Genomic DNA, 27,886 nt, shown 5'->3' with positions numbered 1-27,886 from the left:
GTAAATTAAACTGTCTAGTACAATTATTGCTAATTATTTTTCATTTATGCTAATTTTTAATCAATAATGGAGATCTAAATGACAAGATAATATCTTTCAGACAATAAGAAACTAAAATATTAATTAAACATTTAAACATCCTTAAAATCTTCAAAACTCATATAAGATTTCTGCTAACACTGTCATAAGTATAACTCATAATATCTTAATAGATGGCAATTATTGTAAAAATAATAATCCTGTTTTCCATATCTCTCACCATTTATGCTCTGTTGTTAACTCTGGTTAAATTCCTTAACAAAGTATGGTTGAATCCGATTCGAATACAGAAAACGATGAGGTGTCAAGGTATCGAAGGCCCTCCGTACAAATTTCTTCACGGAAACACGAAAGAGATTATCGACATGAGACAAGAAACCATGGGAAAATCCATGCACGATATATCGCATAACATATTCCCGAGAATTCTGCCGCATGTGCATTCGTGGGCTATTTTATACGGTAACTCGTTCTCTTACATCCTCGTTTTTTCATCGTTCTTACGAAAAAAAAAAAAAAAAAAATTTAAATGTATTTGTCAATTTTTGGCATATAGGTGAAAACTTTCTAAATTGGTATGGACCACAAGCACAGCTGGTAGTGACGGAAGCAGAACTTGTTAAGGAAATATTAAACAATAAAGACGAAAATTACCCGAAAATAAATCTCGAAGGGCATGCGAAGAAGTTATTGGGAGATGGGCTTTCGTCATCGAAAGGCGAGAAGTGGGCGAACATGCGAAAACTCGCTAATCGTGTTTTCCATGCAGACAGCCTCAAAGTAAGACGAAGTTATAAATTATCGGTCTTTTTACAAGAAAAAGCGTGTAAGAAGTTTTTTTTTTCTTAAATAAATAATATGATGTTGCAGAATATGATACCGGAAATGATTACGAGTGTGGAGACGATGCTCGAGAAATGGAAAGAATATGAAGGGAAAGAGATTGAGGTGTTTGAAGAGTTTAGATTATTGACATCGGAAATCATTTCGAAGACGGCTTTTGGGAGTAGTTATTTGGAAGGGAAGAGTATTTTTGATATGCTGATGAAATTGACATTCATTGTTTCAAGAAATGCTCACACAATTAAGCTACCTTTCATCAGGCATTCTCTCTCTCTCTCTCTCTCTCTCTCTCTCTCTCTCTCTCTCTCTCTCTCTCTCTCTCTCTCTCTCTCTCTCTCTCTCTCTCTCTCTCTCTCTCTCTCTCTCTCTCTCTCTCTCTCTCTCATTTTCTACATGACTCTTAAGGCTCTGTTTGGGTTCGTGAATTTTGAAATCGGGAAAATGAAAATGCTGAGAAGCAAATGAAAACAAAGAATTTGAAAAATCTATAGTGTACATATTCGGTTACTAAAGAAAATGGTGACGAAATTAATTTTGTGGGAAATTATTTTCTTTATCGAAGCGGACATATTTGTTGAGATTCTGATGTAGAGGTGAACTATTTCCGTAATTGGGTTGTTTTCTAGAACGGAGAAAAATAGGGATCGACAGAGATTAAGAAAAATGGCTAGTATATTCGCCATTTTACGCGTAGTATATTCGCCATTTTACTTGGTATTTTCTTTTGATCCAAACAGAGCCTTAGCTTGATTTTCTGGTGTTTTATTTCTTGCACAGTCGATTCTTGCCAAGCAAAGACGATTACGAATCGGAGAAACTCGAGCAAGGCATCCGTGATTGCATCGTTCGAATAATAGCAAAACGAGAAACGGAAGAAACTTCTAGAAACGATTTTCTTGGAAAACTCTTGGAAACTAATAATAATAATCAGAATAAAAACACGAAAATGTCGGTTGAAGACATAGTCGACGAATGCAAGACATTCTACTTTGCAGGCCACGAAACCACAACGTCATTGCTTGCATGGACCGTCCTCCTTCTAGCTATCAATCAAGAATGGCAAGACAAAGCAAGAAACGAGACGATCGAATCTTTCGGACAAACAACAAACCCTAATCCAGACAACATCTCAAGGCTTAAAATTGTAAGAAATATATTCTTTCAAAAATTCTAAATAAAACCAAAATTCATATTTTATTTTTTGGGGCAAAATTACGGCCACTCCCTGAGTTATGGTCAAATTACGAAACCCCCCCTTCTATTTGAGTAATTACAGCCACCCCTCAACTATGTATTATCTTACGAAAAACTCCCTTCAGAGGTAAACTTAGGGATGTTAAATCGGTAACACCGAACCGAAATTTCGGTACGCCAACATTTCATACCGTTTACCGAACCGAATATACGATTTGGTTCGTAAATTGGTCATACCTCAGCGGTGACCGTAATTTGCCCTATTTTTTTTTTTATTAATTATTATTTTTATTTTTATTTTTAATGCAGATGAATATGATAATAGAAGAGTCACTACGACTATACCCACCGGTGCCGGCAATTAAACGAAAAGTCGACAAGAAAGTTACGTTAGGAAAAATAACTCTGCCACCTCAAATGGAGTTGTACATTTCTCCATTGGCTCTACAACATGATCCAAACATATGGGGGGAAGATGTACATTTTTTCAGACCGGAGAGATTCGGACAAGGGATTGCTAAGGCGAGTAATGATAATACGGTGGCGTTTTTGCCTTTCGGATTCGGGCCAAGAACTTGTGTCGGGCTGAGCTTTGCGATAACCGAAGCGAAAATAGCGCTTTCGATGATTCTGCGGCGGTATAGGTTGATTGTTTCGCCGGGCTATATTCATTCGCCGGTTCAGGTTTTTATGATTCGTCCACAGCATGGGATTCAAGTTATTCTCGAGAAAATTTGATTATTATTATTATTATTATTATAACTTTATATTAAATTTTAAATTTAATGTGTGTAAAGTGGATAGTTAATTAGATATTAGTTTTGTTATGTAGATATATGAACGGTTGATTTTTCTCTCATTCACTGAATCAGAATGCTTAAATAACGCTTCAGATTCCAGGATTATTATTTGTTAAAAGAAAAAAATTGTATCTAGGCACGATTAGGGATGAAAATCGGACGTATCATATCGAAACTATCATTTTTGAGAAAAGTCTAAATTGTTTTTTGGAGTGAAAAACTAATTTCCATTCCGTAAAACAAATCGAAAAATCGGAAAATTAGAATGAAAAAACATGTTCCAAAATAAAAAATTCAGGATCGAAATTGGCAAAATTCAGAAAATTCCAAAAAATTTGTTACCTAAACTATAATTTGCATAATACATATAGTCCTAAATCCTAAAAAAAATAAAAAATGCATAATAAGTATTGATACTATATGTACTTTTTATTTTTTAAAAGAAAAAAAAAATCTGATTTTTCTAATTTCTAAGTTAATTTGGAAAATTAATTTTCATATATATTCCAATTTGAATAAAAAAGATTTCGAAAAAGTGGAAATTCAAAATTCATAGTGAAAATATTGTTCAAAAACTGAAATTTCAGATCGAAATCGACGAAAATCAAAAAAAAAAAAAGATAAACAAATTCCTCAACATATAAAAACTCTTCGGATTCCGCCTTTAGCCTCTATAAGTACATAAATAGAGCTTTGTCATATTACACATCTTTAACATACTATAATACACTACTGCGAAATATTACAACTTGATAATAATGGCTTCCGCCGGAGAAAATAGTGCAGCCAAAGCAAATGATGAGGCGAAGGGCGGCAGTGAAGCGCAATCAATAATCGAATATCTGCTCAGCGTGGTGGCGTTGGCGGATTTACCCGTGGAGGAAATATTAGAGTTTGTGGCCGGTTTCTCTCAACCATCGGAAAACGATCATCAAACCGCCGCCCCGGAGCTCCGCCACTCCCGCCGCAGCGGCGATAAGTAGTTTTTTTTTTTTTTTTTTTTTTTTTTTTTTTTTTTTTATGATCTTTCATTTAATAGTGGTATTTCAAATGTCCATGTCACAAAACTATAAATTTATTTTTTATTATAATTCTAGTATATTTTATTTTTTAAATATTAATTATAGATCCAATTTTAATTTTTTTTTTTTTTATTACTCAACTCATTATTGTATATGTTAATTAATAAATTGGTACTAATTACACCAATCCTATTTTCTATATAATATAGTTGGGTTCAATTATATTACATATAGACCCTTCTATGTTCAAAATATTACATAAATCTCCTTTGAAATTTAATTTCGGCCACCACTTAACCCTAATTTATTTGTAACATATAAGCAAAAATCACAATTTATTTATTTATTTCGTACTATATTAAGAAAAAGAACGGTGATTGTTATGATTTTTTCACGGTCGTAAATATAATTTTTGGAAACAATATGGGGATATTTATATAATATAATCTCAACTAAAGAGTTAGTTGTAATTAATTAATTTATTTTATTATCAATAAAAGAGTGAAAAGTCTTGATATATTATATATTCCACCTTTCATATAATATTCCAACCGCAGGCCCCTCTATAAGTTAGCATTCTCATCTCACAATCTTTCACACCCAAAAGAGAGTGTATCTCACGATACATAGAAATCAAGGAAAAAACTCAATAGTGCTAATATATCAAACTTTGTAGACGCTAAAAATGGCATCGGCCGATGGCGGTGGTGGAAACAGTTCGTCCGAAGCAAAGACGGGGGTCGTTGTTGTGACGGGGTGTCGGTGACGCTGACGGCGTGGGACATATCGAAGCTGTTCAACAATAAACCGGACGAGACGGGGCAAGGGAGTGGGGACATGCCGAGGATGGATTTAAAACAATCTCCGTCCGACTACTTTCGCGAACAACGTGGCAAAAAAAATTAATTCAAGAAATTAATTAAGCTCCAAGATATATATATATATATATATATATATATATATATATATATATATATATATATATATATATATATATATATATATATATATATATATCATTTTTTTTTTCTGTTGTGTTATGTGTGATCTTGCATTTTCTGGAGTTAATGAATGCTTTACTATTGTTTAATGTATTTTGATTATAATTAAAACCTGTATGTTTTCATCAGAATTATTTCGGAGAATAAGAGAATCTTCTTTGCCTGAGATCAAAATATACCATATGCTAAACAAAGACTTGATTAATTCATTATTTTTAGGGTTAAATACACATTGCACCCCTGAAGTAGAACATGTATAAACATTTACCCCTTAATATTTTTTTTGTAATACTTATAAGTTAATTGACCCCTTAAATATCATTTGTTTTGTATCTTAAATATTAAAATACTATAATTTCATTAATTAGTATATCGCCACTTTTATTTGATGGAATAACCGGGAAAAAATTTTGATTAAATTTGATCAATTCAAAAGTCAATGCAATAGTTTTTTAAATTTAAATTATAGCTTTCTTTCATAAGATAAGTAGCATAATAAAACTAATTATTATTGGATTATATAAATTTTAAAAGTAGATAACCTTAAATTATTGGTGGAAAAAAATTAAAAATAATATAAATGTTATGAGGGATTAGATATATTAAGAAATTAAGGAATTATTTAGTAAATGATCAAGATTTCCAAAAATCCAATTTCTGATATTTTCAGAAATTTGGATTGTAATTCAAATTATATAAAAATAAAATATTTAGGATTTCCAATTTTGAATTCAATTTAATTTCCGAATTCAGTTTAATTCAAAGTATTTCATTTGTTATTTGTCACATAAAAAAAATTAGCTAGTTTCTTCCCGAGTTGTGACTTTTATCATTTCAAAGGTTTAGAATTTTATGGTATTTAAAAATAGCTAGTGCAATTGAAACCATTTTAGTTATTTTTAAAATATTAGAATTTATCATATGACTAGTTTTAGTTTTGTGATTTTATAAATATAAATAGGTGTTCTCATTTTTTTCTTAATTTATGAAATTTTTCGAACATTTTAAAAATGTTGAAAAAATCGAGTTCGAGGTTTTTTCGAGCCGGCTCATCAAGCTTCCGTCGTTGGTTTACTAATTACTCCTCTCCAAAGAAAACACAACATTCCATTTACATGCACTGTATTCTGTAGTGTACATTTTCTTGATCATTAGCCCTAATCAATGAATTATTTTCACTTTTGTTCGTCATTAATTAGCTCTAATTAATTAATCTGTGTGTAGCTCAAGAGATTCATTAAATGTTTACAATATTTTTTGTTTTACTTTGACCACTGTGAAAACAAAGAGTTAAAAAGAAGACTCTTTAGATTATATCCATATTCATGCAAGTGATGAAAAACGACGTCGCTTCAAATTCCATGCATTCATCATAAGTTCACGTACGTGTTATAAAATGGAATTAATTTAATTACCCTTTAGCCCCTATAAATATCCTTCTCATTTTTTCCATTCTTCTACACAACCGAATAAATTTATTGTCGTAATAGAACCAAGAAAACACACAATTTCTGCCAAAAACTAATCATGACAGATCACAAGAATACAGCGGCAGAAGTTGCGGCTAATGCAGCGGCTACTGCGGTGGGCGCGGCTGCAGGGGCGGCTGTGGCGGCCGTGGTTGCTCCTGTTGTAGTTGGTGTGGCGGCTCCGGTGGCCGGAGTTGCTACTGTCATTGTAGGCGGGGCGGCAAAGGTGGTGTGGGGCATATTTGGCCGATGATCCTTTTGGCTAATTTATATAAGTGTTTTTAAGCATTAATTAGTCTTTATCTTTCATTTATAAGTTGTACTGCTTTTTATTCATAAACTTAATATCTGATTTACAAATTAAATAAGCATCTTAAGAAGTGTATTTTGCCAAGTAAAGACAAACATCAAGCTAAGGAGTAGTATTTACTATTTAGAGATGTAGTCTACAAGTTTAAATCAATATTCACAATTTTCCCTATCTTTAACATTAATTAATTACAGTTAAATCTCTATAAATTAATACAGTCGAGACTAGCAAAATTTTATCAATTTGAGTAAATATTAATTTATCGAACTAATAATTTAATACGTTTTTAAAGAGGTTCTACTTTCTTTGCCATCGATCATGTCATATAGTCTTGGTCTTACTTTAATGTTATATTATCAAAATTTATAGACTTGTATGGTAGTCACTATTTTATTATTTTTAGGACCCCCTACTCCTGAAGTATTGCAAAGTGTACTTAATTTTTATTTTTATTGTTTATTTTTAATTAGCTCGATTTTCTTACTTGATTTAGTGCTTTATATGCATTATTTTACTTTTAATTTTAATAATTGCAAATGCTATAATAACTGCTTGTAACAAGAAAATCAACATTTCGTAATTGAGAGGTGTGCTTGCTGCACATCCCATAATTTAAGGGTGCAGAGTGAATTTTATCCTAATATTTTTATCCTCGGTACCAAGTAGAATATTAATTTTTCAGTCTGAAAATTACACCAACCTCCCTCAAAGTTAGGTTTCATTACATATAGACCCTTTTATGTTCAAAATATTACATAAATCTCCTTTGAAATTTAATTTCGTCCAACACCTAACCCTAATTTATTTGTAACTTACAAGCAAAAATTACTATTTATTAATTAATTTGGTACGATTTTTACACGGTCTGTTATTTCGAGGGAGCTTCGTAAATATAATCTTTGGAAACAATAATTATATGGAGATTTTTATAACTAAATCTTAAATAATTTATTTATTTATTATCATTAATATTCCTACCGCAAGGCCCTTCTATAAATAGCCTTCTCATCTTACACTTTTCCACACACACACACACAAAAGAGTGTATCTCTCACTCATTACATAGAAATCTCCGAGGCTAAGAATGGCATCGGCCGGTGGCGGTGGAGGACGAAGTTCATCGAAAGCAAAGATGAAGGAGGAGGAGGAGGAAGGATTAGGAGGAGCTGCTCTGGTGGTGGGTGCGGCGGCGCTGGCGGTGTGGGGCATAGCGAAGTGGTTCGGGAGCTCGGAAAAAGAACCGGAAAAGATGATGAAAGCGCCCGGCCAGGGTGGCCGCTACATGCCGAGGAAGGATTTCGAGCAAAATCCGTCCGACTACTTTCGCAAACAACGTGGCAAAAAATAATTATTCAAGAAATTAATTAAGCCCTCCATAAGAGATTTTCTGTTGTTTAATTTTATGTGTGATCTTGCATTTTATGGAGTTTCTATATACATATATATGTATATGTTGTGTTTCAAGTGTTGTAAGTCTAATTATATATATGTGTGTGTTGTGTAGATCTTCATGATCAATAATTAATGAGCTTAATTAAAGTAATTATGAATGCTTTGATTTTGTTTAATGTCTTTTTTTTCATTATTTTAATTACAATCTTTCTGTTTTTCTCATCATAATTTATGGTAAATTACAACAACTCTGAGGAATGATCAAATTATGAAAAAACTCCTCATGTTGGATAATTTACAATTATCTCCTCAACTATGAATCTTCTAAATTCCGTGGAATAATGTGCTCTAGTTTGTACTTGTTTTGTGCAAAAATGCAGTTTCTGATGCACCACAATTATCTTATATATACAAGTCAAAAAACACATCTTACGATCATTTTGCTTCAAAACGTGGAGCTCGAATGGGATAAAATGGGTACAAAAATTGAGAATATTATATATAATCTAGAAGATTTCACTAAATTTGACACCGCAAGGGTGTACGTGTAAGAAGATTTATAATTGATAGGTGAATGTTATAATTACCAAAACATGAAGGTATTTTTTTCGTAATTTGACCATACCTCAGAGAGGTTGCTGTAATTTACCCTAATTTAGGAGAACCAGAAACCAATTAAGATGAATCTAATCATGTTTGCGAGAGATGTCATATAGTCTTGGTCTTACTTTAATGTTAGGTTTATAATATCAAAATAAATACCATATTTTACTAAACAAAGACTTGAATAGTAGTCATGAATTTATTATTTATTATTTATTATTTATTATTTATTATTTATTTTTTATTTTTTTATTTTTTATTTTTTATTTTTTATTTTTAATTAAGTTCGATATGCTTATCTTGATTTAGTGCTTTATGCATCTTTTACTTTTAATAATTGCGTTTCCACATCAATTGATGTTGATTATTCTACCACCTGGTCCTTCATCCCAACTGACTAGTAAAAAAATATATATAATATATAAATGTATTAAAAAAAAAAAAGTGATTGTGTAATTTAGTAAATGGTGCTGCGTAGGGTGAAAGTTGGAACAAAGTGTTCAATTTTCCTTGATTCCGATCCGAAAAGTTTCGATTTTGGAACGATGTTTTTTCATTTTAATTTCTAAAATTCCAATTTCTGATATTTTCGAATTCTTTTGGATTAGGATTGGGATTGAAATTTATATATAAAAAAAAAAAAATTGGAGTTCCCGATTTCCTATCCGATCCATTACATCCGAGTTTCACCCCTCATGTTACGTTTCTTGCCATTACAGGGGGTTTTTGCTATTTTGACATTGCACAAGGGTGCTTTTTGCAATTTACAATTTACAAATTATATATGCAAATTAAAGGGAGAAGACAGAGAAAGAGTGTACATGTAATGTTTCAGTCGTTGTCTGAAATCATTTTCCATTAATTCAAACAGGGATTCCACCTATGTACTATGTACTACTTCAATGACCGTACAAGCAAATAATACAATATTCTGAACAATGCAAGAATAATAACTTTTTTAAATATAGGACAAGTAATTTTCTGAAAAGCATGAATAATTTTCTGGAAAAGTATATTAAAGTAGTAATGGTGGATATGATCTTTCGTGCAATTATTTTTGCAATACATTTTCTGATATTTTGATTATATATATGATATGCCTAATTGGGCCAACCCAATGGGCCTACAATTTCTTTACCTACTGGGCTACGAGCCCAATATCGAAGACTAATATCACCGAGGCCCAAACACCTTCAAGTAAGGTTTGGGCCCAACAAAGCAAACCCAACCCAATAAACGACATATAAATAGAGGTTTTACTCATTTTATTAAGGTACGTCCTATTAACTGAGCAATACGATAATATGTATTCTCTGGACTATTTCTATGATCAACACGTCTGACTTGAGCGTCGGAGGGGTTTCCGCCGGATCAACCCCCGGCTTAGTTCATGTGTGTTCTTTGATCGCAGGTACCTCAGGATCATCAAATTGTCAAGCTACTGATCAGCTTTGCTCTCCCAGCTCATTTTCTACACCACCCTAGGTGAGCTATATTTTAGCATCATCATTTTGGCGCCGTCTGTGGGAACGATGCAAACCAGATCACGTAGCCAACAAGATCCTCCTGAGGCGTCTGCTCGGAGAGAAAATGACACAGCTAACAACCTCCCACCTCGTGGAGGCTCTGGCTTGCCACCTCCTCCCCATCTCATGGATCCGCCTCGCGAGGTTCAGGTGATCCCCCCTCGGGACCCACCACTCGCCGATCCATCACTCCCTGCTCCTCGAATGGTTCAAATAACCGAGGATGCGCTTCAACGCATGAGAGCAGAAGCTTCAACTCGCGCTGCCACAGAGGCCGTGATCCAATATATCGCCACGATGGGAGCAAATGCTCCCAACGCGATACCAGCACCTGCTCCACATGTGGCACCACCGCCATCGACTTCCTGGGGTTTTACATCGCCCCCAAAATATTTCGTTCGCCAAGGGTTATCGACTCCCTGGGGGCTTACATCGCCCCCAAAATATTTCGTTCGCCAAGGGTTGTCGACTCCCTGGGGGCTTACATCTGCCCCCAAAATATTTCGTTCGCCGAGGGTTATCGACTCTCTGGGGGTTCACATCGCCCCCAAAACATTTCATTCGTCATAGCAGGAGCCAACGCTCCTCCTCGTGAGGCCCCACTGGGTCCTCAACATGATCAATTTCTACTTACTTCTCGAACGGTTCAGATAACCGAAGAAGACCTTCAGCGTATGATCACGGAAGATTCAACTCGTGCTGCCACTGAATCAGTGGCACCATATATCGCCAAAAAAAAAAAATCGGGCACGATTCCCGAGGGCAGTTATCCCCATCCTAAGGTTGGGCATCGCCAAGGTTGGGCATCTCACCCCAGATGTTCGTGATCGCCTCATCCTAAATGGGGGGCTATCCCATCCTAAAGTGGGGCATCTCATCTCAAGGGTGGTACATCCACTTACCTTTCAACCCCAAGGGGTTTCACATCCCATCAAGTGTTTCACGTCCCTACTTCAAAAACAGAAAAAAGGGTCAGACACGCACGCGCGAACCAATGGCACAACCGTGCGCATCCACCTCAGACCATAGGTCTCGAGCGCCTCATCCTACAGTGGGCAGTTATCCCCATCCTAAGGTTGGGCATGACCCTTACCTTTCAACCCTAAGTGGGTTCACATCACATCTCAAGACACGAGTAGAGTCTCCCTACTCAAAAAATAGAACATCCCCAAGGGGGTGCACATCTCATCTCAAGGAACGAGGATAATCTCCCTACTCAAAAAATAGAACATCCCCAAGGGGGTGCACATCTCATCTCAAGGAACGAGGATAATCTCCCTACTCAAAAAATAGAACATCCCCAAGGGGGTGCACATCCCATCTCAAGGAACGAGGATAATCTCCCTACTCAAAAAATAGAACATCCCCAAAGGGGTGAATATCAACAAAAAAAAAAAAAAAAAAGAGAAGAAAAAGATAAAAAAAGAAGAAGATGAAAAAACGAAGAAGAAAAAAGAAAAAAAGAAAAAGAAGAAGAAATATAGAAGAAGTTGAAGAAAAAAGAAACAAGAAAAAGAAGAAGAAGTTGAAGAAAAAAGAAATAAGAAAAAGAAAAAGAAGAAGAAGAAGAAAAATAAAGAAGAGTGAGAAAAAGGAAGAATAAAGAAAAAAAAAAAAAAAAAAAAAAAAGAGCAGGAGGAAGCGCGCGTGCACAGCACGCGCGCGTGGCTCCCACGCGCTGACGCGCGCGGGCGTCAGCAATAAGGAAAAAAAAAAAAAAAAAAAAAAAAAAAGAGGAGGAGGCGCGCGTGGCGCACACGCGCTGACGCGCTCGCGCGTCAGCAGGAGAGAGAAAAAAAAAAAAAAAGAAAAAAAAAAAATTTAATGGGGGTGCGCGCAAGCACGCGCGCGCGCTTTCCCAAGGCGCCCTTGGACTGCGCGCTCCCATTAAATCGCACAGAACTTTCACCGCCCTCCACCAAATTGCGCGTAGATTTTGACTCGCTTCACCAAATCGTACGAGAATTTCAACGCGCTCCACCAAATTGCGCGAGCTCTTTAACGCACCTACCAAATTGCGTTCGCTATCTAATGGAAAATAAAAAAAATTATTTCTCCACGTCATGCCAACGATTAACGCAAGACTACAACACCGATCTACTCTCAATACGATCCGGTAGCCCTTTCGAGTTTGCTCCCACATCGTCTCGAGAGTGGGGGGCTTGCGAGACAACTCCCACGAGGAGCCAACTCCCTCGGTTAAACGAAACCATAGCGAGATAACTCCCACGAGGAGACCACTCGCTCCGTCCTATAACCCGTTGCGAGGTAACTCCCACGAGGAGCCAACTCCCTCGGGTCTCATAACCACAGCGAGATAACTCCCACGAGGAGACTACTCGCTCCGTCCCGCAGATTGCAGCGAGACAACTCCCACGAGGAGCAAACTCGCCCTGTCCTACAACCCGCAGCGAGAAAACTCCCATGAGGAGCCAACTCGCTCGGTACTATAACCCGTTGAGAGGCAACTCCCACGAGGAGCCAACTCCCTCGGATCTACGAAACCACAACGAGATAACTCCCACGAGGAGCAAACTCGCTCTGTCCCACATCCCGCAGCGAGACAACTCCCACAAGGAGCCAACTCGCTCGGTACTACGAACCCGCAGCGAGACAACTCCCACGAGGAGCCAACTCGCTCGGTACTACGAACCCTCAGCGAAATAACTCCCACGAGGAGCCAACTCGCTCGACACTACATATCCGTTGCAAGGCAACTCCCACGTGCAGCCACCTCACTCGATAATAAGACTCGATGCGAGACAACTCCCACGAGGAGAGAAATCGCTCAGAGCGACATCAATCCGCACACTCGTCAGTCGTGCGTCATCCAATGATTCTACAACTTCGCTGCGAGACAACTCCCATGAGGAGACAACTCACCCGAAACTCACTATGTAATCGCAAGCTCAAGTTAGCACGATTACAACCCTAGAAACACTTAGAAATATTATGAGAATCTATATAGCCTGGCCAGCTTGATTACTCAAATTTATCTACTTGTTTTCGACGGGTCCCTCATTAAAACGTGGCCACGGTCCAAACATACTTAAGACCCACGAGGTCTAACAAGGGGCACGACCCCCATAAAAAATCTTGAGAGTCTGATCCCCTCTTCAAGTACATCACGCACAAGGCTATATGTAAACACATATAAGCAACGCGTCAAAACATCGACAATGTCGAAAAATAACAACTCCCACGTGGAGAATACTAGCTCCGTGCTACTACATTATCGTGAGACAACTTCCACGAGGACATAACTCGATCAACTCGATTACCCCATAGACAACTCCCACGAGGAGATTACTTGATCCGTGCTACTACATTATCGCGAGACAACTCCCACGAGGAGATAACTCGATCAACACTATTACCCCGCGACGAAACAACTCCCACGATGAGATAATTCGCTACTACATCGTCGCGGGACAAAACCGACGACTCAATTAACTTACATCGCGACGACCTTGTCGCGCTATGCACCAACGCGCATTCACGCCCCTCCGACACACGCTCCAACGCGTTTTCGCATACCATTAGGCCATACGCCAACGATCGACTTCTACAATTTTTACTCTCGACACGATTTGAGACCCATCACAACATGGCCCCCACATCGACTCGAGAGTGGGGGGCTTAATGATATGCCTAATTGGGCCAACCCAATGGGCCTACAATTTCTTTACCTACTGGGCTACGAGCCCAATATCGAAGACTAATATCACCGAGGCCCAAACACCTTCAAGTAAGGTTTGGGCCCAACAAAGCAAACCCAACCCAATAAACGACATATAAATAGAGGTTTTACTCATTTTATTAAGGTACGTCCTATTAACTGAGCAATACGATAATATGTATTCTCTGGACTATTTCTATGATCAGCACGTCTGACTTGAGCGTCGGAGGGGTTTCCGCCGGATCAACCCCCGGCTTAGTTCATGTGTGTTCTTTGATCGCAGGTACCTCAGGATCATCAAATTGTCAAGCTACTGATCTGCTTTGCTCTCCCAGCTCATTTTCTACACCACCCTAGGTGAGCTATATTTTAGCATCATCAATATATATATATATATCTTCATGTAAACAAAACGTATGTACAAACTTCTTTGTAAATGAATACATATTTCCATTTCTTATATTTAAGTCCTCCACATTATTTTGTTTTGATTTATCATATTATAATCTTTAAAGTTGGCTTTGTATATAGGGGTGTCAACGAGCCGAGCTTGAGCCAAATTCGGCTGTTTTGGCAGGTTCGAGCTCTTCAGGTATAGTATATTTTTTTTTGCCTCGACCTCAAGCTCGAGCCGATTTGACAATCTCGAGCCCAAGCTCTTTTTTCTTTTATTATTAAAAATTACTTATATTATAATAAAAAAATTACAAAATAATTAATGAACTATAATTATATATGTTTTTAACTTTATATGTTCTTTTAATACTTTTAGTATATATTATAATAATATATTTTTTAAATAAAAAAAATATATAAAAATTAAAAAAAGAAAATAAAAAGAAGGCTCGCGAGCTGGCCTGTGAGTTGATGAACAACTAAGAAAACGCTCGATCTTGAAAAACTCGAGTTTGAACTTTTTTCGAGCTGACTCATCAAGCTTACGAGTCGGCTCTACTCATTTACCAACACCCTTACTTGTATATATAGCACGCACCCATAGTGAGAAAGCCAGTGTACGGCCAGTGGGGGCCTTAACCTCCTCAAATTTTAATTTTCTTTTAATTGAGTTTGTATTGTGCTTCTGTAACTTTTAACATTTTAATTTTATATAAAAAGTAAAATTCAAGTATTTGTAGTTGAACAAAACATAGAAAAATAATAAGTGAGTCCACCCTCCATTAAAAAAAAAATCACTACATTATACATGTATATTTATTTAGTCCAACCAAGTCCACCCAAAGTCCGAATTAATGCAAAAAAACTCCTAAAAGTTTTTTTTTCTTCATATTTTCTAGTATTGTCTAGAAACAACTTATAAAATTGGTATTTTTTGAGAAATATTATCTGGAATAAAAAAAATTCCGTGAAGAATGACACCGAAAAGGGGTCAGTGTAAGACGAAAACAAACCCTAGGGAATTTTGGTAGTTATAGATCGATAGGGATGTTTTTCCATAGTGGAAGGGGGTTGGTGTAAGACGGAAACAAGTTTCAGGGGGAGTTTAGTAATTATAGATAGATGGGGGGGGGGGTTCATAATTTAGCCTAAGTTCAGGGGGAAATAAATTAGAGGCCTCCAAGAATGGGCTGGCCTGCTATATCGATCAGATGGGCTTGACTTATATGATGGACCGACCTGCTACAATGGAGAGAGAAAGTATTGCTCTCTCTCTCTCTCTCTCTCTCTCTCTCTTTGCAGCAGAGAATTTGCCCTTTTCCAATTCCAATTCCAATTTCAATTCAGAGATTGCATTTTCCCCAATTCGTATTCGGAGAAACCCTAGCATTCAGATCAATTTACAGACTTTAATTTCTCATTTTTTCTTACGACAATGACACAAGACGTTGAGATGAAGGAGCAGCCGGAGCAGCCTACGCCGTCCAGTTCACTCACCTCCCCTTCTCCGTCCACTCTTCAGTGTAAGCGTTTAATCTGCAGGCGTACATTTTTCTGTTTGCGTTGATGATTGTTAGATTCCGAGTGATGCATGATTTCGCTGTACGTTAAGCGAAGAAGAACTGATGTTAAAGTCGTTTAATTTGATTATGTATTAGTTAACAATTACGAGAGGTTTTCCTAAAATTACTCGGCTGCTATTTAAAAGTTTGAATTATGGATGCTTATTTTGATACTGAAGATTCTTCTTCTATGAAAGTTTAATTTAAAAAAGAGTGCTGCTTTTTTTGTGTTGTTTTTTTGTTGGTCAAATCCTGGATCCAATCTGACTGTAGCATTTTTTGGTATCGAATTTGTGGGTTTCCGGGTTGATTATATTAGGTTTGAAGGATATTGCTGCACTGATTGAGACGGGGGCTTACACACGGGAAGTCAGAAGGATTGTGAGGGCTATTCGGTGGACGATTCAGCTGAGAAAAAATCTGAAGGCCTCTGTGCTTTCTGCATTTCTCAATTTCGCCCTTGTGCCTGGATCTGATGTGCATTCGCGCTTGTCTTCATATGTTCCTAAGGTAAGAAGTTGGACATTTTAATGATTACGTGAAATATTAAGTCAATATACTTAAATTTTTTGTATGAACTTTTCCCTAAATTGCTTATTTTGTTGGTAAAAAAGAGGTTTGAATTAATTAAGTGGATTAATTTAGGTCTCAAACTCACAGTATCTGAGTTATTTCCTATTTTCTTATGGTCATAATTTTGTTAACATCAAGTTCTGGTTCTGCATATCTAATTTTTTTGTTCTGATGCATGTCAACTTCTGATGTGTTACTGTTGTTACAACTTACATTCAAAGAATTATAAAACAAAGACTAGATGTATTTCTTCATCAATAAATTCCCGCCCAGAATTGACTTGTTTGGGAAATGGTATAATAAGTCTTGTCTGAAAAATTCAGTTAATGAAGGGATTTTTGATGCTTGTAGGAGGATGGGCATGATATGGAAGTTGATAGTGCAACATCTGCCCCAACAAAACACTCTTTGCCAGAGCTCGAGATCTTCTGCTATTTGGTGGTTCTAATATTTTTGATTGATCAGAAGAGATATAGCGAGGTATTGTTGTATGTGATCAAACATCTCTAGGGTTGCCAATTTTAGTGATGTCTTAACGTTTTGTAATTTATCGATGATTCTTTTTTTTTTTTTTTTGCTTTCAGGCGAAGGCTTGCTCTTCTGGTGGCATTGCTCGTCTGAGGAACCTTAATAGAAGAACTGTTGATGTACTAGCATCCAGGCTTTATTATTACTACTCCTTAAGCTATGAACTTACTGGTGATCTCGCTGAAATACGAGGGTATGTGTATCTCAATTTTAGTTTGAGTTTCTTGCTTACATTGTTTTAATGTTCTTAACTCATGTTGTCGTATGTAATGGAGAATGTTCTTTTTAACAGTAATCTTCTTGCTTTGCACCGAACGGCAACTCTTCGCCATGATGAGTTAGGGCAGGTTTGTTTTTTTAACGGGAGTGTTTAGTAGTTTGTCATCTTGGTGTAGTGTTTTTTTTGTAATTGATGGCAAGCTCACGTAATGCAGGAAACTCTTCTCAATTTATTGTTGAGGAATTACCTCCATTACAACTTGTATGATCAAGCGGAGAAATTGAGATCAAAGGCTCCTCGTTTTGAAGCTCACTCAAACCAACAGGTAAATCTCAAGATACTTTTCCCATTATTTTTTGTTTTATCTTTAAGCATAACCATTCAATATCTTTGATGGAGGAAATGGAAACAAATGTAAATTCCATGTAGTTTTTTTTCAAGCATGTATAGGTTGCTATCGTGTTTCCGTTTGCCTTTTTCTCTTTAACTTTCGGTATATCAATATCATTGTTACTTTTTCTTTGTTTTGGTTCTCGACATAATTTGTGTATACGTAAACATAAATTTTCTGATCCTGTCTGTATATCTCTGTAGTTCTGTCGGTACCTGTTTTATCTTGGAAAGATAAGGACAATTCAGTTGGAGTACACTGATGCTAAAGAGTCCCTACTCCAAGCTGCTAGGAAAGCACCCATTTCTGCTCTTGGATTCCGAGTTCAATGCAACAAATGGGCCGTGATTGTCCGCCTCCTACTTGGGGAGATTCCAGAAAGAACTGTTTTTATGCAGAAAGGGATGGAAAAAGCACTGAGGCCATACTTTGAGCTTACAAATGTGAGTGCAATAATTTTGAAGTTTTTAGTACTATTGATGGATTCCACAAATTACACCTTCAACCTCGTGTTTAATGTAAACACAAGGCTTATGTTTGAAGTTATTTTTTTTGTTCAACGTTTAACTTAGTTGGCGATAAGAGAATTTCATTGTCTAATTGTAGACAAATTTGCTTCAATTTTCAAGGGGTCAGTATTGAAACGGAAATCCCGATTTACGCCAATTCCAATCTGAAATTTTCTGATTTTAGATTAAAATTCTTTCATTCTGAAAGTTTGGTTTCCGATTTTCGATCCAAATTTAATCTCCATAAATATTTCCTAAAATTCCAATTATTTTACGAAAATTACACTTATCGTTGACTGTAGAATTGGATTTCAGTATTCCTCTGCTTCTGATCCAAAAAAATTCTGATTTTGGATCAAGTTTTTTCGTTCCAATTTTCAAAATTCTGATTTCCAATTTTTTCAATTGAAACGAATTGGAAATAAATTTCCACTTCCAAATATTTTAATTTTTTGTTTGTGCTAATATTCTGATCCGATTTCCACCTGGTTTTTTACCATTGGGATCATTTTAGTAAAGTATACGCATACCACCTTCAGTTGATGTATTATTTGGCGCTGATGTATTATCGTGTGTGGATTTTTAGGCTGTTCGGATTGGAGACTTGGAGCTCTTTAAGTCGGTGGCCGAGAAGTTCGCCACCACCTTCAGTTCCGACGGAACAAAGAATTTAATAGTTCGGCTACGGCACAATGTAATCAGAACTGGCTTACGCAACATTAGCATCTCATACTCGAAGATTTCACTAGTCGATGTTGCCAAGAAGCTAAGATTGGATTCGCCAAATCCAATTGCAGATGCCGAAAGTATTGTGTCGAAAGCAATTAGAGACGGCGCAATTGATGCGACATTGGATCATGGTAATGGATGGATGCTATCAAAGGAAACTGGAGATATTTACTCCACAAACGAGCCTCAAATTGCTTTTAATTCGAGGATTGCCTTTTGTCTGAATATGCACAACGAAGCGGTGCGGGCCCTACGTTTTCCACCTAATTCGCACAAGGAAAAGGAGAGTGCAGAGAAAAGGAGAGAGAGACAACTGCAAGAGCAAGAGCTTGCTAAACATATAGCTGAAGAAGATGATGATGAATTCTGATGCGTGTTCGTAAGGTTTGTTTGTTCGTTGCCCTATTAATTATCTCTCTCTCAAAATTTTTTTGCACGAAAAATTATCAAATTGCGTTCGATGATTATATATGATGTTTCGTTTTCGGACTTTAATCACATGATCAACCAAAAACTCTAATAGGGAGCTTGGAATTTCTAATGTTATTCCATCATATATGAATTAAGAGTTTGTAACTTTGACTTGAATGTTTAAAACTCTAAAAGGGAACATGGAAGCACAGGCAGAACCAGGGTTCTGACCGGGTCAGTGAGCCGATAATAATATCGTACAGCAAATATTGATTTTAATGTAGAATATTGTTTTTGGGAAGTTATTCGAGGCCATGGCATCCGTTGTTGCCTTGCTTAAAAGCACACATTTTTTGTTAAAATCTACTAAAACTTCTATTGAATTTTTCTTTTATAAATTAATTAGGTAGTATCAAATTTTGTCATTAATAGACGAATTTGATACTATCCGTTTAGTTTATAAAATATATTAAAAAATAAATTCAATAGAAGTTTTGTAAATTTTAACAAAAAAATGCGCGCTTCCAATTTGGTTCAACGAATCAAAACGAAGTCACTTAATCGTACATACTTTATATATTAAAAACTCATAATTTGAAAATACCTATTTCGGTACTATATATAGATACAAGGTTTTGAAATGGATAAATTGTAATAAATTATTTTAGTTTTTAAAAAAATTATTTACGAGTTTAAGTCATTATTTGGTGAATTACATATTTGCATTACATATTTTGATTGCATTGACTAACATAAACAATAAAAAAAATTCTTTTGAGTAACATAAACAATAATTTTTCAAATATATACTACGTTATCAATAAATAGATTCAAGATTTAACAAACAAATAAATTATAAATTTCCAATATTAGCTAAATATATAAAAAATGTTTAGATGAACAACAAAAGTCCACCCAATGTAACTTTCACCAACATTAGCATATTGTATTTTTTTTCCAAATCATTATAAAGACACATTAGTATAAATAACATATTCATCAAAATCGATCTCAATCAAAAACTCCACCCAATAAATCTATACACCTTTGGATGAAGCAACTATCGAACATCAATAACAATACAGTTTCCGACATAAAACTCCATTACCACAAAACCAGAAGCAAGAATTTGGTAAGGATGAAAAGAAAAAAAGCACCACGAAAAAAATATAAATCGAACGAAAAACATCATCACATATTCATCACCTCCTTCTCTTTTTGCCTTTTCCTTTGCCCAACTGTCCAGACTTAAATGCATGCTCTTGCTCTTGAAGAAAAGCTCTCGTTTTCCCAGACTTCTCAGCTTTCTCTTGCTCCACATGTGCCTTATCACGCGCCTTCACCACGGACAAGAAATAATTATCTTTTCTTAATTCACGAACCGCCCCTTTAGCCTCCTTTCTCAGACGTTTCCTTAGTTTCTTCATCTCAGATCTCTCTCGATCTGGATCGTAATCTCTTCCCTTAACAAAGCTGCCACGTGTCAACAAAAAATTAAAAAATCGTAAGTGATTAAATTAGATGTGATTGAACAAAAAAAAAGGAAATTGAATAAAAAGGCTTTACTTCTCCTCAAACTTTGGAACTGCAGTTTTAATGATTTTAACTTTTCGAAGTCGTAGTGGTTGACGGAGCAAACAGTATTCCTGGGATTTATCTTGGATATGTTGGGCGATGTTTTTCAATTCACCCTTTAATGCATCTGGTACGAGATCTTCTTCTTCGAGTTCGTGTAGTACTTTTGAAATTGGCAAAAATATCTCGGGGAAGGATTTCAATTCCTCGTAAATGTTGACAAATCCTTTCAGATTTCCAATTATTGCAGACAGAATGCTGGCCCTGCATGTAAGTATTACATATCAAATTAAAAATTAAAAAAAAAATAAAAAAATAAAGAAATCCTTGAGCAAATTTAATTACTGCTAAAATAAGTACTGCAAACCTGAATTTGTCGGAGGTAAAATAAGGAGAATCGTCGGGCAAGTCCATTAACATTAGAAAATCTAAAGAACTGATCTCTTGAACATGGCCTTGTAGACTGAGTAACGGCCTTAGTGTTTTTAATTCCATAAGATGGTACAACTGTGTCACAATAACATCCAATTACTCGTATTTCTTTATGCGAAACATAAGCAAGCAACTTTTTAAAGTTAATTGCACACCAAGGGGATGGTGACTGAAAAATACCTGAGAAGTTTCATTTGTTTGTTTATTATTTAGAGCCGCCATTAGCATAGTCTGTATAAATGTAATTGCCTCAGGACAAAACTTTCTGGATTGTCTACTGACCTGCATTAGTTTTCCACATCAAGCGCAGATTAGAAAAAATTAAAAGGAGTAAATATATATATTAAACTTAGAAATCCATTCACATAACAAAAGCTTAAGAATTATTTTTCAGGGCAAATTGAGAGACTTCAATTTCGAAAAGGTTAACATACATCAATTTCTAGCTTCACCAAACTTTCCACATGTAATTATTTGTCAAAGAAAGATTCTGGGAATACACAAAATAGGAAGAGTTTTGAACAAAATTGTTTTCCTGCAATTTATTCTCATTTTATTTCACATTCACATTTTCCTTAGTCCACGATTACTCATCTCATATGGTATGAGACTTGACAGAAAAAAGGACAGAAAGTAGTGCACTTAAAAACACGATTTATTGATAAACTGCCATATTCTTCCCACCAGTACCAGTTAGCCCAAACTTTGTGCATTTCGGGAAGTTGAAATACAAAAAATATTTTTATTTCGGAATCATTTTGCACTAGTGTGAGATCTGAAGCAAATACCAGACCAGGCTACAATGTTGACAACTATGCAACATAAATATAATATCATAATAAATCGTATCATAATCAAAAGGAAGAGATATGAAAAGTTAAATAGACATATACTTACAGAGAGCACCAAAGAACACAAGAAGGAACCAATTGCAATATCCCTGCCAGAAATTATAGGACAGCGCATGAGGTATTCCGACATCAATAAGGTTGCAGGAGTCATGACAGCATGACGATAATCGGAACATGGGAAAATCATGGACCATAGCCTTAAGAGGAAAAGTGTCTTAAGCGAAGGCCAACAGCTTTTCCCTGTCATGTAAGAAAGGGTCAGAAATTAGATACCAAAAAAAGATAAAAGCAAAGACAGTAATATTCATTAACAGAAAATTATTTAGGAAAATACTATAATAGCCTAACCTGTATTCTTAACATCCTCGAGAAACTGAGCACGGATACGAGACAGCCGCACACGAGCACATATGGCTGAAAAGTATGGGAGCTCTGTACTTATTTCTATCAGCGGCTTCACAAGGATATTAAGTAAATTGAAATTCAATGGCTTTTCATTTGCCAAAACAGCAAAATATTGCAATAAGACTCCATAGAACACCTGCGGAATAAGGGGAAAAAATTAATCCCTGTATTACTGATCAGCGAGATAACTTATCACTTACAGAACAAACAAAAGGCTAAAGCAACATAAAATACCGTACTTGCATTTTTTTCCGATTTTCTGCAGCGAGGGAGTGCGCATTAAATGTTCGAATTCGCCGAATGGCTTCAACAATTTGTTCTTCAGAGCGATTCTCGAACAGTTCAGTAAGTTCTTCAATATTTTGCGGAGCTTCAATTGTATATGGAAGCTCTCCTTTGTTATGAACATTGTCTTTAACACTTTCTTTTGGTTTTCCCAAGCTTTCTGGTTTCTTCTTCGAGTTCACCATTTTCACTCGTTTAGCAGTACCATCACCATCATCTTCATCTTCATCGTCTTCTTCTTCTTCCAAACCAGTTTCTATATTTTCATCATCACTTTGTTCCCAGTCCTTAAGAGACTGAGCCTTCTTATTTTCAACATGATCCTCATCAGATCCTTCTGCCACATCATCATCCTCGTCGTCATCATCATCATCTTCCTCATCATCTTCCTCATCATCATTTTCTCTTCGAAAGATTTCCTCAATGGAGCTAAGTGTAGTTCTCGGTATTGCAGGTTTGGCATCACGAGAAAAGGAATCACCAAGATCATCCCCCGATATATGCCTTACTTGCTTCTCAGAGTCATCATCTTCTTCAGAACTGTCATCTTCATCACTAGAATCAGCAGCAGAAGCCATTCTCTGTACGCGCTCTTTCTGAAAAAAGTGGGTAACATGCAGGTTATTACATAAAAAAGACAGAAATTTCGAGGTAATTATGAGATTGGAGAACTATTATACAGTGGCACCTCAAAAAGATTTAAAGACGAATCGTTATTTGATCTACAATCAAACTGATAATGCAACCATCATTGTCACACAATACTACTGACTCATACATTCAAGAAAGATGACAAGAAAGGTCCAATACCAAAAATCAAAACTCAATCCAACCCAAATGGAGTTCATGGTAGCATAGATGGCCATTTCCAAGGACAACAAAGGGGGAAAGGGAGGCATCTTGATTTCGAGGTTCGTCAATAGGTATCATTAAGATTAGATGGATATCATGATAACATATTCAAGGGATTTAAAATCGGGATTTAAATCGTAAAATCGAAGTATTTTAAGATTTTACTCCCTTAATCGTATCAGGAGTAAAATCGGTAAAATCGCAATTTTGATAATTTTTTAAACAATTTTCACGATTTCAATTATAGTCAATTTGGGCTGGATATTTCAAGTTTGAGCCTCAATCACTGATTTTTTTAACTAAAATTTACGAAGTCCATTACCATATAAGCTCAAATTTGCCCTATAGAGACACTACATCGAAATCTGGGAAGAGGATATTTTATAAGACTATGTTTAATTTATGTTAAAACATGTTTTGTTAATGTTACGATCCAATTTTACGTTTCCGATTTTACTACCCCTCTTCGATTCAACTTAAAACCCTGATTTTGACTACCTTGAACATATGCCCTCTAGTCAATAGGTACCATCACTGAGTGTTTTAACATCTCATCTTATATGTGCAAAAGTTTAAAGGCATGTACCTCCAATTGCTCTAGACGCTCTTTCTCCTCTTGAGCTAACTCTTCAGGTGCCTTTATCCTGTCTGATGCCCGACCCCGCTGATCCAGTGCTACTTCACCATAGATTTTTTCATAATCATCCGGTTTGTCCTGTAAAGACCAATTAACCTCACAAATTATTAAAATCTGTCAAAAGATTTTGAAGACTCTTGAAAGGGCATCACACGATATATATCTTTTTATGACAGCCATACCTTCTGAAGGGGAAGTTTTTTATGTGCACTTGGTGTTACCTCCTTTGCATCAACATTTAAAATATTACTGTTTGCTAGATCTTTGTGGGCTTGAATTCCATTTGGTTGTGACAGTGACTGTAGGGCCTTAGACTGAACTAAAGAGTCATAATTCTTATCCAATTGGATATTAAACTGTTCATTTTCTTCCTTCTCCTTTGCTTTTTGAGCCTGACAAGATACAAGATAAAAAGATACGAATAAATACAAAATTGAAAAGAAAAGGGGGCAATCAGAAAGTATCATTGCCAAATGATATTCTATAATTCACCTTGAAGAGCTTGCTTTTAAAAATGATTTCCTCCATCACTTCCTTCTTGCTCTTATGTCTCTGCAATGGCAAGCAGAAAAGGATGAGATTGGTTTAGCTTTGAGGAAAATAAAAGGACAGTTTCTTACATATAAAGTTACCAATCATTAGTAGGACGCAAGGTGATACTACAAATACAAAGAATTTTTTTAGCACAGGTACATGTCAAATTGTAAAAAAAAAAAAGGTTGTAGATGCATATAATCATATCAACTGTCTGAAAATCGAGAAAAATAACCAGAGATAGTTGCCCTCGTAGGACAAGAACTGCCATAAACATAATAAATTTAAGATAGCCAAATTATGTTCAACAAGGTCAAAAGTCGGAAAAGAATTTGAACATTAATTTTAGAGACGAATCCACAATATTACGGGATGGCGTTGAAAAATGTAACACAACTAGTCAATCAGAAGATACACACAGCACACTTCATTGACCAAATAAATGGCCAAGAACAAAAAATCTACCCAACTTGAAAACAGTTTAACTAGAAAGTCCATTTTTCTGGGTAAATGGCAAATGACTTTCTAACTATACTGTTTGCAAATAAGATGCAAAACACATATATAAGCCTTTCTGAATCCATTAAATATATGGATAGATACAGATGAAACAATGCCCAGACCATGTATATAAGGTAACAGGTTCATAATGAATAACTAGACATTCGACCTAAAAATAATTTCTACTAGTTACGGAGTTGATGCGAGATTTAAAAAAAGAATTTCATAATGACTTGGTTTCTGACTGAAAGGAAAATGGAGGATGGGATCAGAATTCACTGACTAAATGTCATCAAAACCCATAAATATACACGAAGAAAAATATAGTGCAAACAAATGCACCACGTGGTAGGAAATTGATCTCACATTTTCCTGCCCTTCCAATGTTGTTGATTCCAGGCCGTCTTGTACTTCATCGGGATTAAGCTGTCCAAAACTCAACTTCTCTGCAGAAAAAACAATTTATCAAAAATGGAAACATGTTTAGGGGAGATATCAATCAAAACTCATCTCCCTATGTCTAAATACAGTAATAGTCTACTTTGGACAATGAAAAAACATGATTTTACATGTTCCAGAACTTACTCATAAGAAAAAGGGAAACCTGTAAAAGGGAAAAACAATATTTTAGAGACTCGCAAATTTGAAGTAAGGACTTACTTTCTCCCCCAAGTGATTGCCCAGCCTCGTCATCATCATCATACAATGGTTCATCATCTTCATAATCGTCCCTTTCCGGAAAGTAACCACCTTCTGGAATCTCGAAGTCGTCTTCCTCGCCATCAGATATATTGTACTTGCTTTTCTTCTTCAAGTTTAACTAATAACACAAACAGTAATTGAATATTTTTTATTAACAAACTGTCACATACCCACATAAAGAATTGCATATTTTAAGTCTACAGATATTCCATGATTATTGAATTTATGGGTCCTTTCATCAACTGCCTTCTAATTCAGACGACCAGTACATCACCCATGACTATATATTCTCAAAATTGCAATAGTGCAAGCCAATGGTACTTGGATTAAAAGTTCATGGAAACCTCACCTGTCGTTCACGCTGAGATCTCAAAATGGCCTTATCAAACTCCCCAAGTGCTTCAGATTGCTCTCCAATTCGATTATCAACAAAGACAGAAGACTTCTTACTCTGCTCGTATTCCTTTAGCAGGGTGTTTTGCCTCTGCAATTCAACCCGAACACCACACAGTTCATACCAATCCAAACCCAGTTTATGAATGAACACATTAAGACACATATGCTAATGTATGTATAAGACAGTTCTGCCTAATGGTCTCAGATAGATATATGAAACAAGATTCCTTCGCAAGGTCTCTGAGGGCATGCACGGTTAAATAAATATGACAAAATTTGCATTTATCTCCTAAAAGAGTACGTACACTTAAAACGAAGTATTCAACCACCGAATCTGCACCCTCCACCCAAAAAAGGTTGGTGGCAAAATGATGCCCATAACAGGTAACAAGAATTGTGAACTTCTTTGACTCAAATAGCAAATTAATAGACTGAGGCACTCTCCCTATAAAACACACACACACGCACAATGACAGACTGATATGCTGAATAAAGGATTTAGCATGTACAAATGCACACCGAGGCATGCATAAACAGTCAAGCGCAAATTTTCCTAGTAATAGCAGAACAGTAAACAAGAAACAGCACATACACAGATACGCAATCGAATCACTTACTCCACGAACCCAATGTGCACAATCCCATATAATATAACAACATAATTTACAATAATAAATATTCAGCAACGAGCAATTTGTTCCGATAGAATACTTTTTGCGAAAATACGGACTAGAACAACATGGATTAAGGTAGTTAAAACTGCCATAAGCTTAAAAAAAGAGGGACCTTTTGAAGGCCGATTGAACGAGAGTGTCCAATACGGCGTCGCTCCTCTTCCTTGCGTTTCTTGCCGAGAATATTGAACTTCCGCCGCGACCATATGCTCTCGAATGGATTTTCCTTGGGTGCTTTTTTTTTAATTGCTTCTGAATTCAGAACGCTTAGCTTTTTCTTCAAATTGCTCTTGCTTTTCTTCTTCTTCTTCGAACCGTCTGCTGTTTTCGCCATTTTTTACGAATTAGAAAGCTTGGACTACGAACAAATGTAGTTAGGGTTTTAGGAATTCGAATTCAGGGGACAAATAGTAGGTAAGGGTTTATGTTTGGGGAAGAAATTGTTTGTCGGGCTGGGCTTTTAATTTTAGCTGAGGGTGTTTGGTTTTTTGGGCTTTCTGTAATGGGTTTTGACCTATTAAATATTAAAAGTAAATAATTAATATTTAAAAAAAAAAAAAAAAAAAAAAAAAAAAAAAAAAAAGGAAAGTTCATACTGCACCCAGAAATATAAAATGTGCTGATGTGGCAGTTGACTCTCGGATTCTGTTGTTTTGATATTTTTGCCCATCACTTTGCTATATTTCTATGCATAGAGACATATACGTTTACCCAAAATTTGATCAATTTAAATTGAACTTGAAATATTGTTTACAATTTTTATGTTATTCCATTTTATATAATTCATTTATTCATTACATAGTATTTTTGTTTTTTAAACCTGTTAATATAGTAACATATTCAAT

At 35.9% G+C, this 27,886-nt stretch overlaps 3 protein-coding genes across 3 annotated transcripts; 2 read left to right on the top strand and 1 right to left on the bottom strand.

Moving 5' to 3' along the window:
• The first annotated feature begins 125 nt into the window (after positions 1–125).
• Positions 126–2,935, top strand: LOC105974821 (cytochrome P450 CYP749A22). The gene is made up of 5 exons (XM_012999982.2): positions 126–501; positions 596–819; positions 910–1,142; positions 1,660–2,026; positions 2,386–2,935. Exons 1-5 carry the CDS (start codon positions 213–215, stop codon positions 2,812–2,814), a joined length of 1,542 nt encoding a protein of 513 aa, XP_012855436.2. The 5' UTR covers positions 126–212; the 3' UTR covers positions 2,815–2,935.
• A 12,570-nt stretch (positions 2,936–15,505) lies between these two features.
• Positions 15,506–19,362, top strand: LOC105974778 (putative 26S proteasome non-ATPase regulatory subunit 3). The gene is made up of 8 exons (XM_012999929.2): positions 15,506–15,797; positions 16,156–16,346; positions 16,761–16,889; positions 16,994–17,130; positions 17,230–17,284; positions 17,372–17,482; positions 17,752–17,991; positions 18,644–19,362. Exons 1-8 carry the CDS (start codon positions 15,710–15,712, stop codon positions 19,154–19,156), a joined length of 1,464 nt encoding a protein of 487 aa, XP_012855383.1. The 5' UTR covers positions 15,506–15,709; the 3' UTR covers positions 19,157–19,362.
• A 760-nt stretch (positions 19,363–20,122) lies between these two features.
• LOC105974712 (nucleolar-like protein) lies at positions 20,123–27,613 on the bottom strand. The gene is made up of 14 exons (XM_012999849.2): positions 27,154–27,613; positions 26,321–26,455; positions 25,930–26,089; positions 25,636–25,715; positions 24,727–24,786; positions 24,417–24,626; positions 24,184–24,312; positions 22,700–23,341; positions 22,404–22,596; positions 22,102–22,295; positions 21,385–21,486; positions 21,140–21,279; positions 20,764–21,036; positions 20,123–20,670 (listed from the first exon to the last, which is right to left on the bottom strand). Exons 1-14 carry the CDS (start codon positions 27,373–27,375, stop codon positions 20,400–20,402), a joined length of 2,811 nt encoding a protein of 936 aa, XP_012855303.2. The 5' UTR covers positions 27,376–27,613; the 3' UTR covers positions 20,123–20,399.
• Positions 27,614–27,886: the final 273 nt, after the last annotated feature.

This window comes from Erythranthe guttata, chromosome 5 (genome assembly GCF_056151865.1).
Source record: "Erythranthe guttata isolate IM_541 chromosome 5, IM_541, whole genome shotgun sequence".
Classification (NCBI taxonomy): Eukaryota; Viridiplantae; Streptophyta; class Magnoliopsida; order Lamiales; family Phrymaceae; genus Erythranthe; species Erythranthe guttata.
Note: the sequence above shows the minus strand (reverse complement) of the source record. Positions and strands in the feature narration are given on the sequence as shown.

Excerpts from the sequence above, each read along its gene's own strand:
- LOC105974778 (XM_012999929.2), top strand. The coding sequence starts at position 15,710 with ATGACACAAGACGTTGAGATGAAGGAGCAGCCGGAGCAGCCTACGCCG. Across the intron at positions 16,890-16,993 it reads ATCAGAAGAGATATAGCGAG|GCGAAGGCTTGCTCTTCTGG; the intron begins GTATTGTTGTAT and ends TTTTGCTTTCAG. Across the intron at positions 17,285-17,371 it reads GCCATGATGAGTTAGGGCAG|GAAACTCTTCTCAATTTATT; the intron begins GTTTGTTTTTTT and ends CACGTAATGCAG.
- LOC105974712 (XM_012999849.2), bottom strand. The coding sequence starts at position 27,375 with ATGGCGAAAACAGCAGACGGTTCGAAGAAGAAGAAGAAAAGCAAGAGC. Across the intron at positions 22,597-22,699 it reads AAAATCGGAAAAAAATGCAA|GTGTTCTATGGAGTCTTATT; the intron begins GTACGGTATTTT and ends CTTATTCCGCAG. Across the intron at positions 20,671-20,763 it reads GTTCCAAAGTTTGAGGAGAA|CTTTGTTAAGGGAAGAGATT; the intron begins GTAAAGCCTTTT and ends GACACGTGGCAG.
- LOC105974821 (XM_012999982.2), top strand. The coding sequence starts at position 213 with ATGGCAATTATTGTAAAAATAATAATCCTGTTTTCCATATCTCTCACC. Across the intron at positions 502-595 it reads TTCGTGGGCTATTTTATACG|GTGAAAACTTTCTAAATTGG; the intron begins GTAACTCGTTCT and ends TTTGGCATATAG. Across the intron at positions 820-909 it reads TCCATGCAGACAGCCTCAAA|AATATGATACCGGAAATGAT; the intron begins GTAAGACGAAGT and ends ATGATGTTGCAG.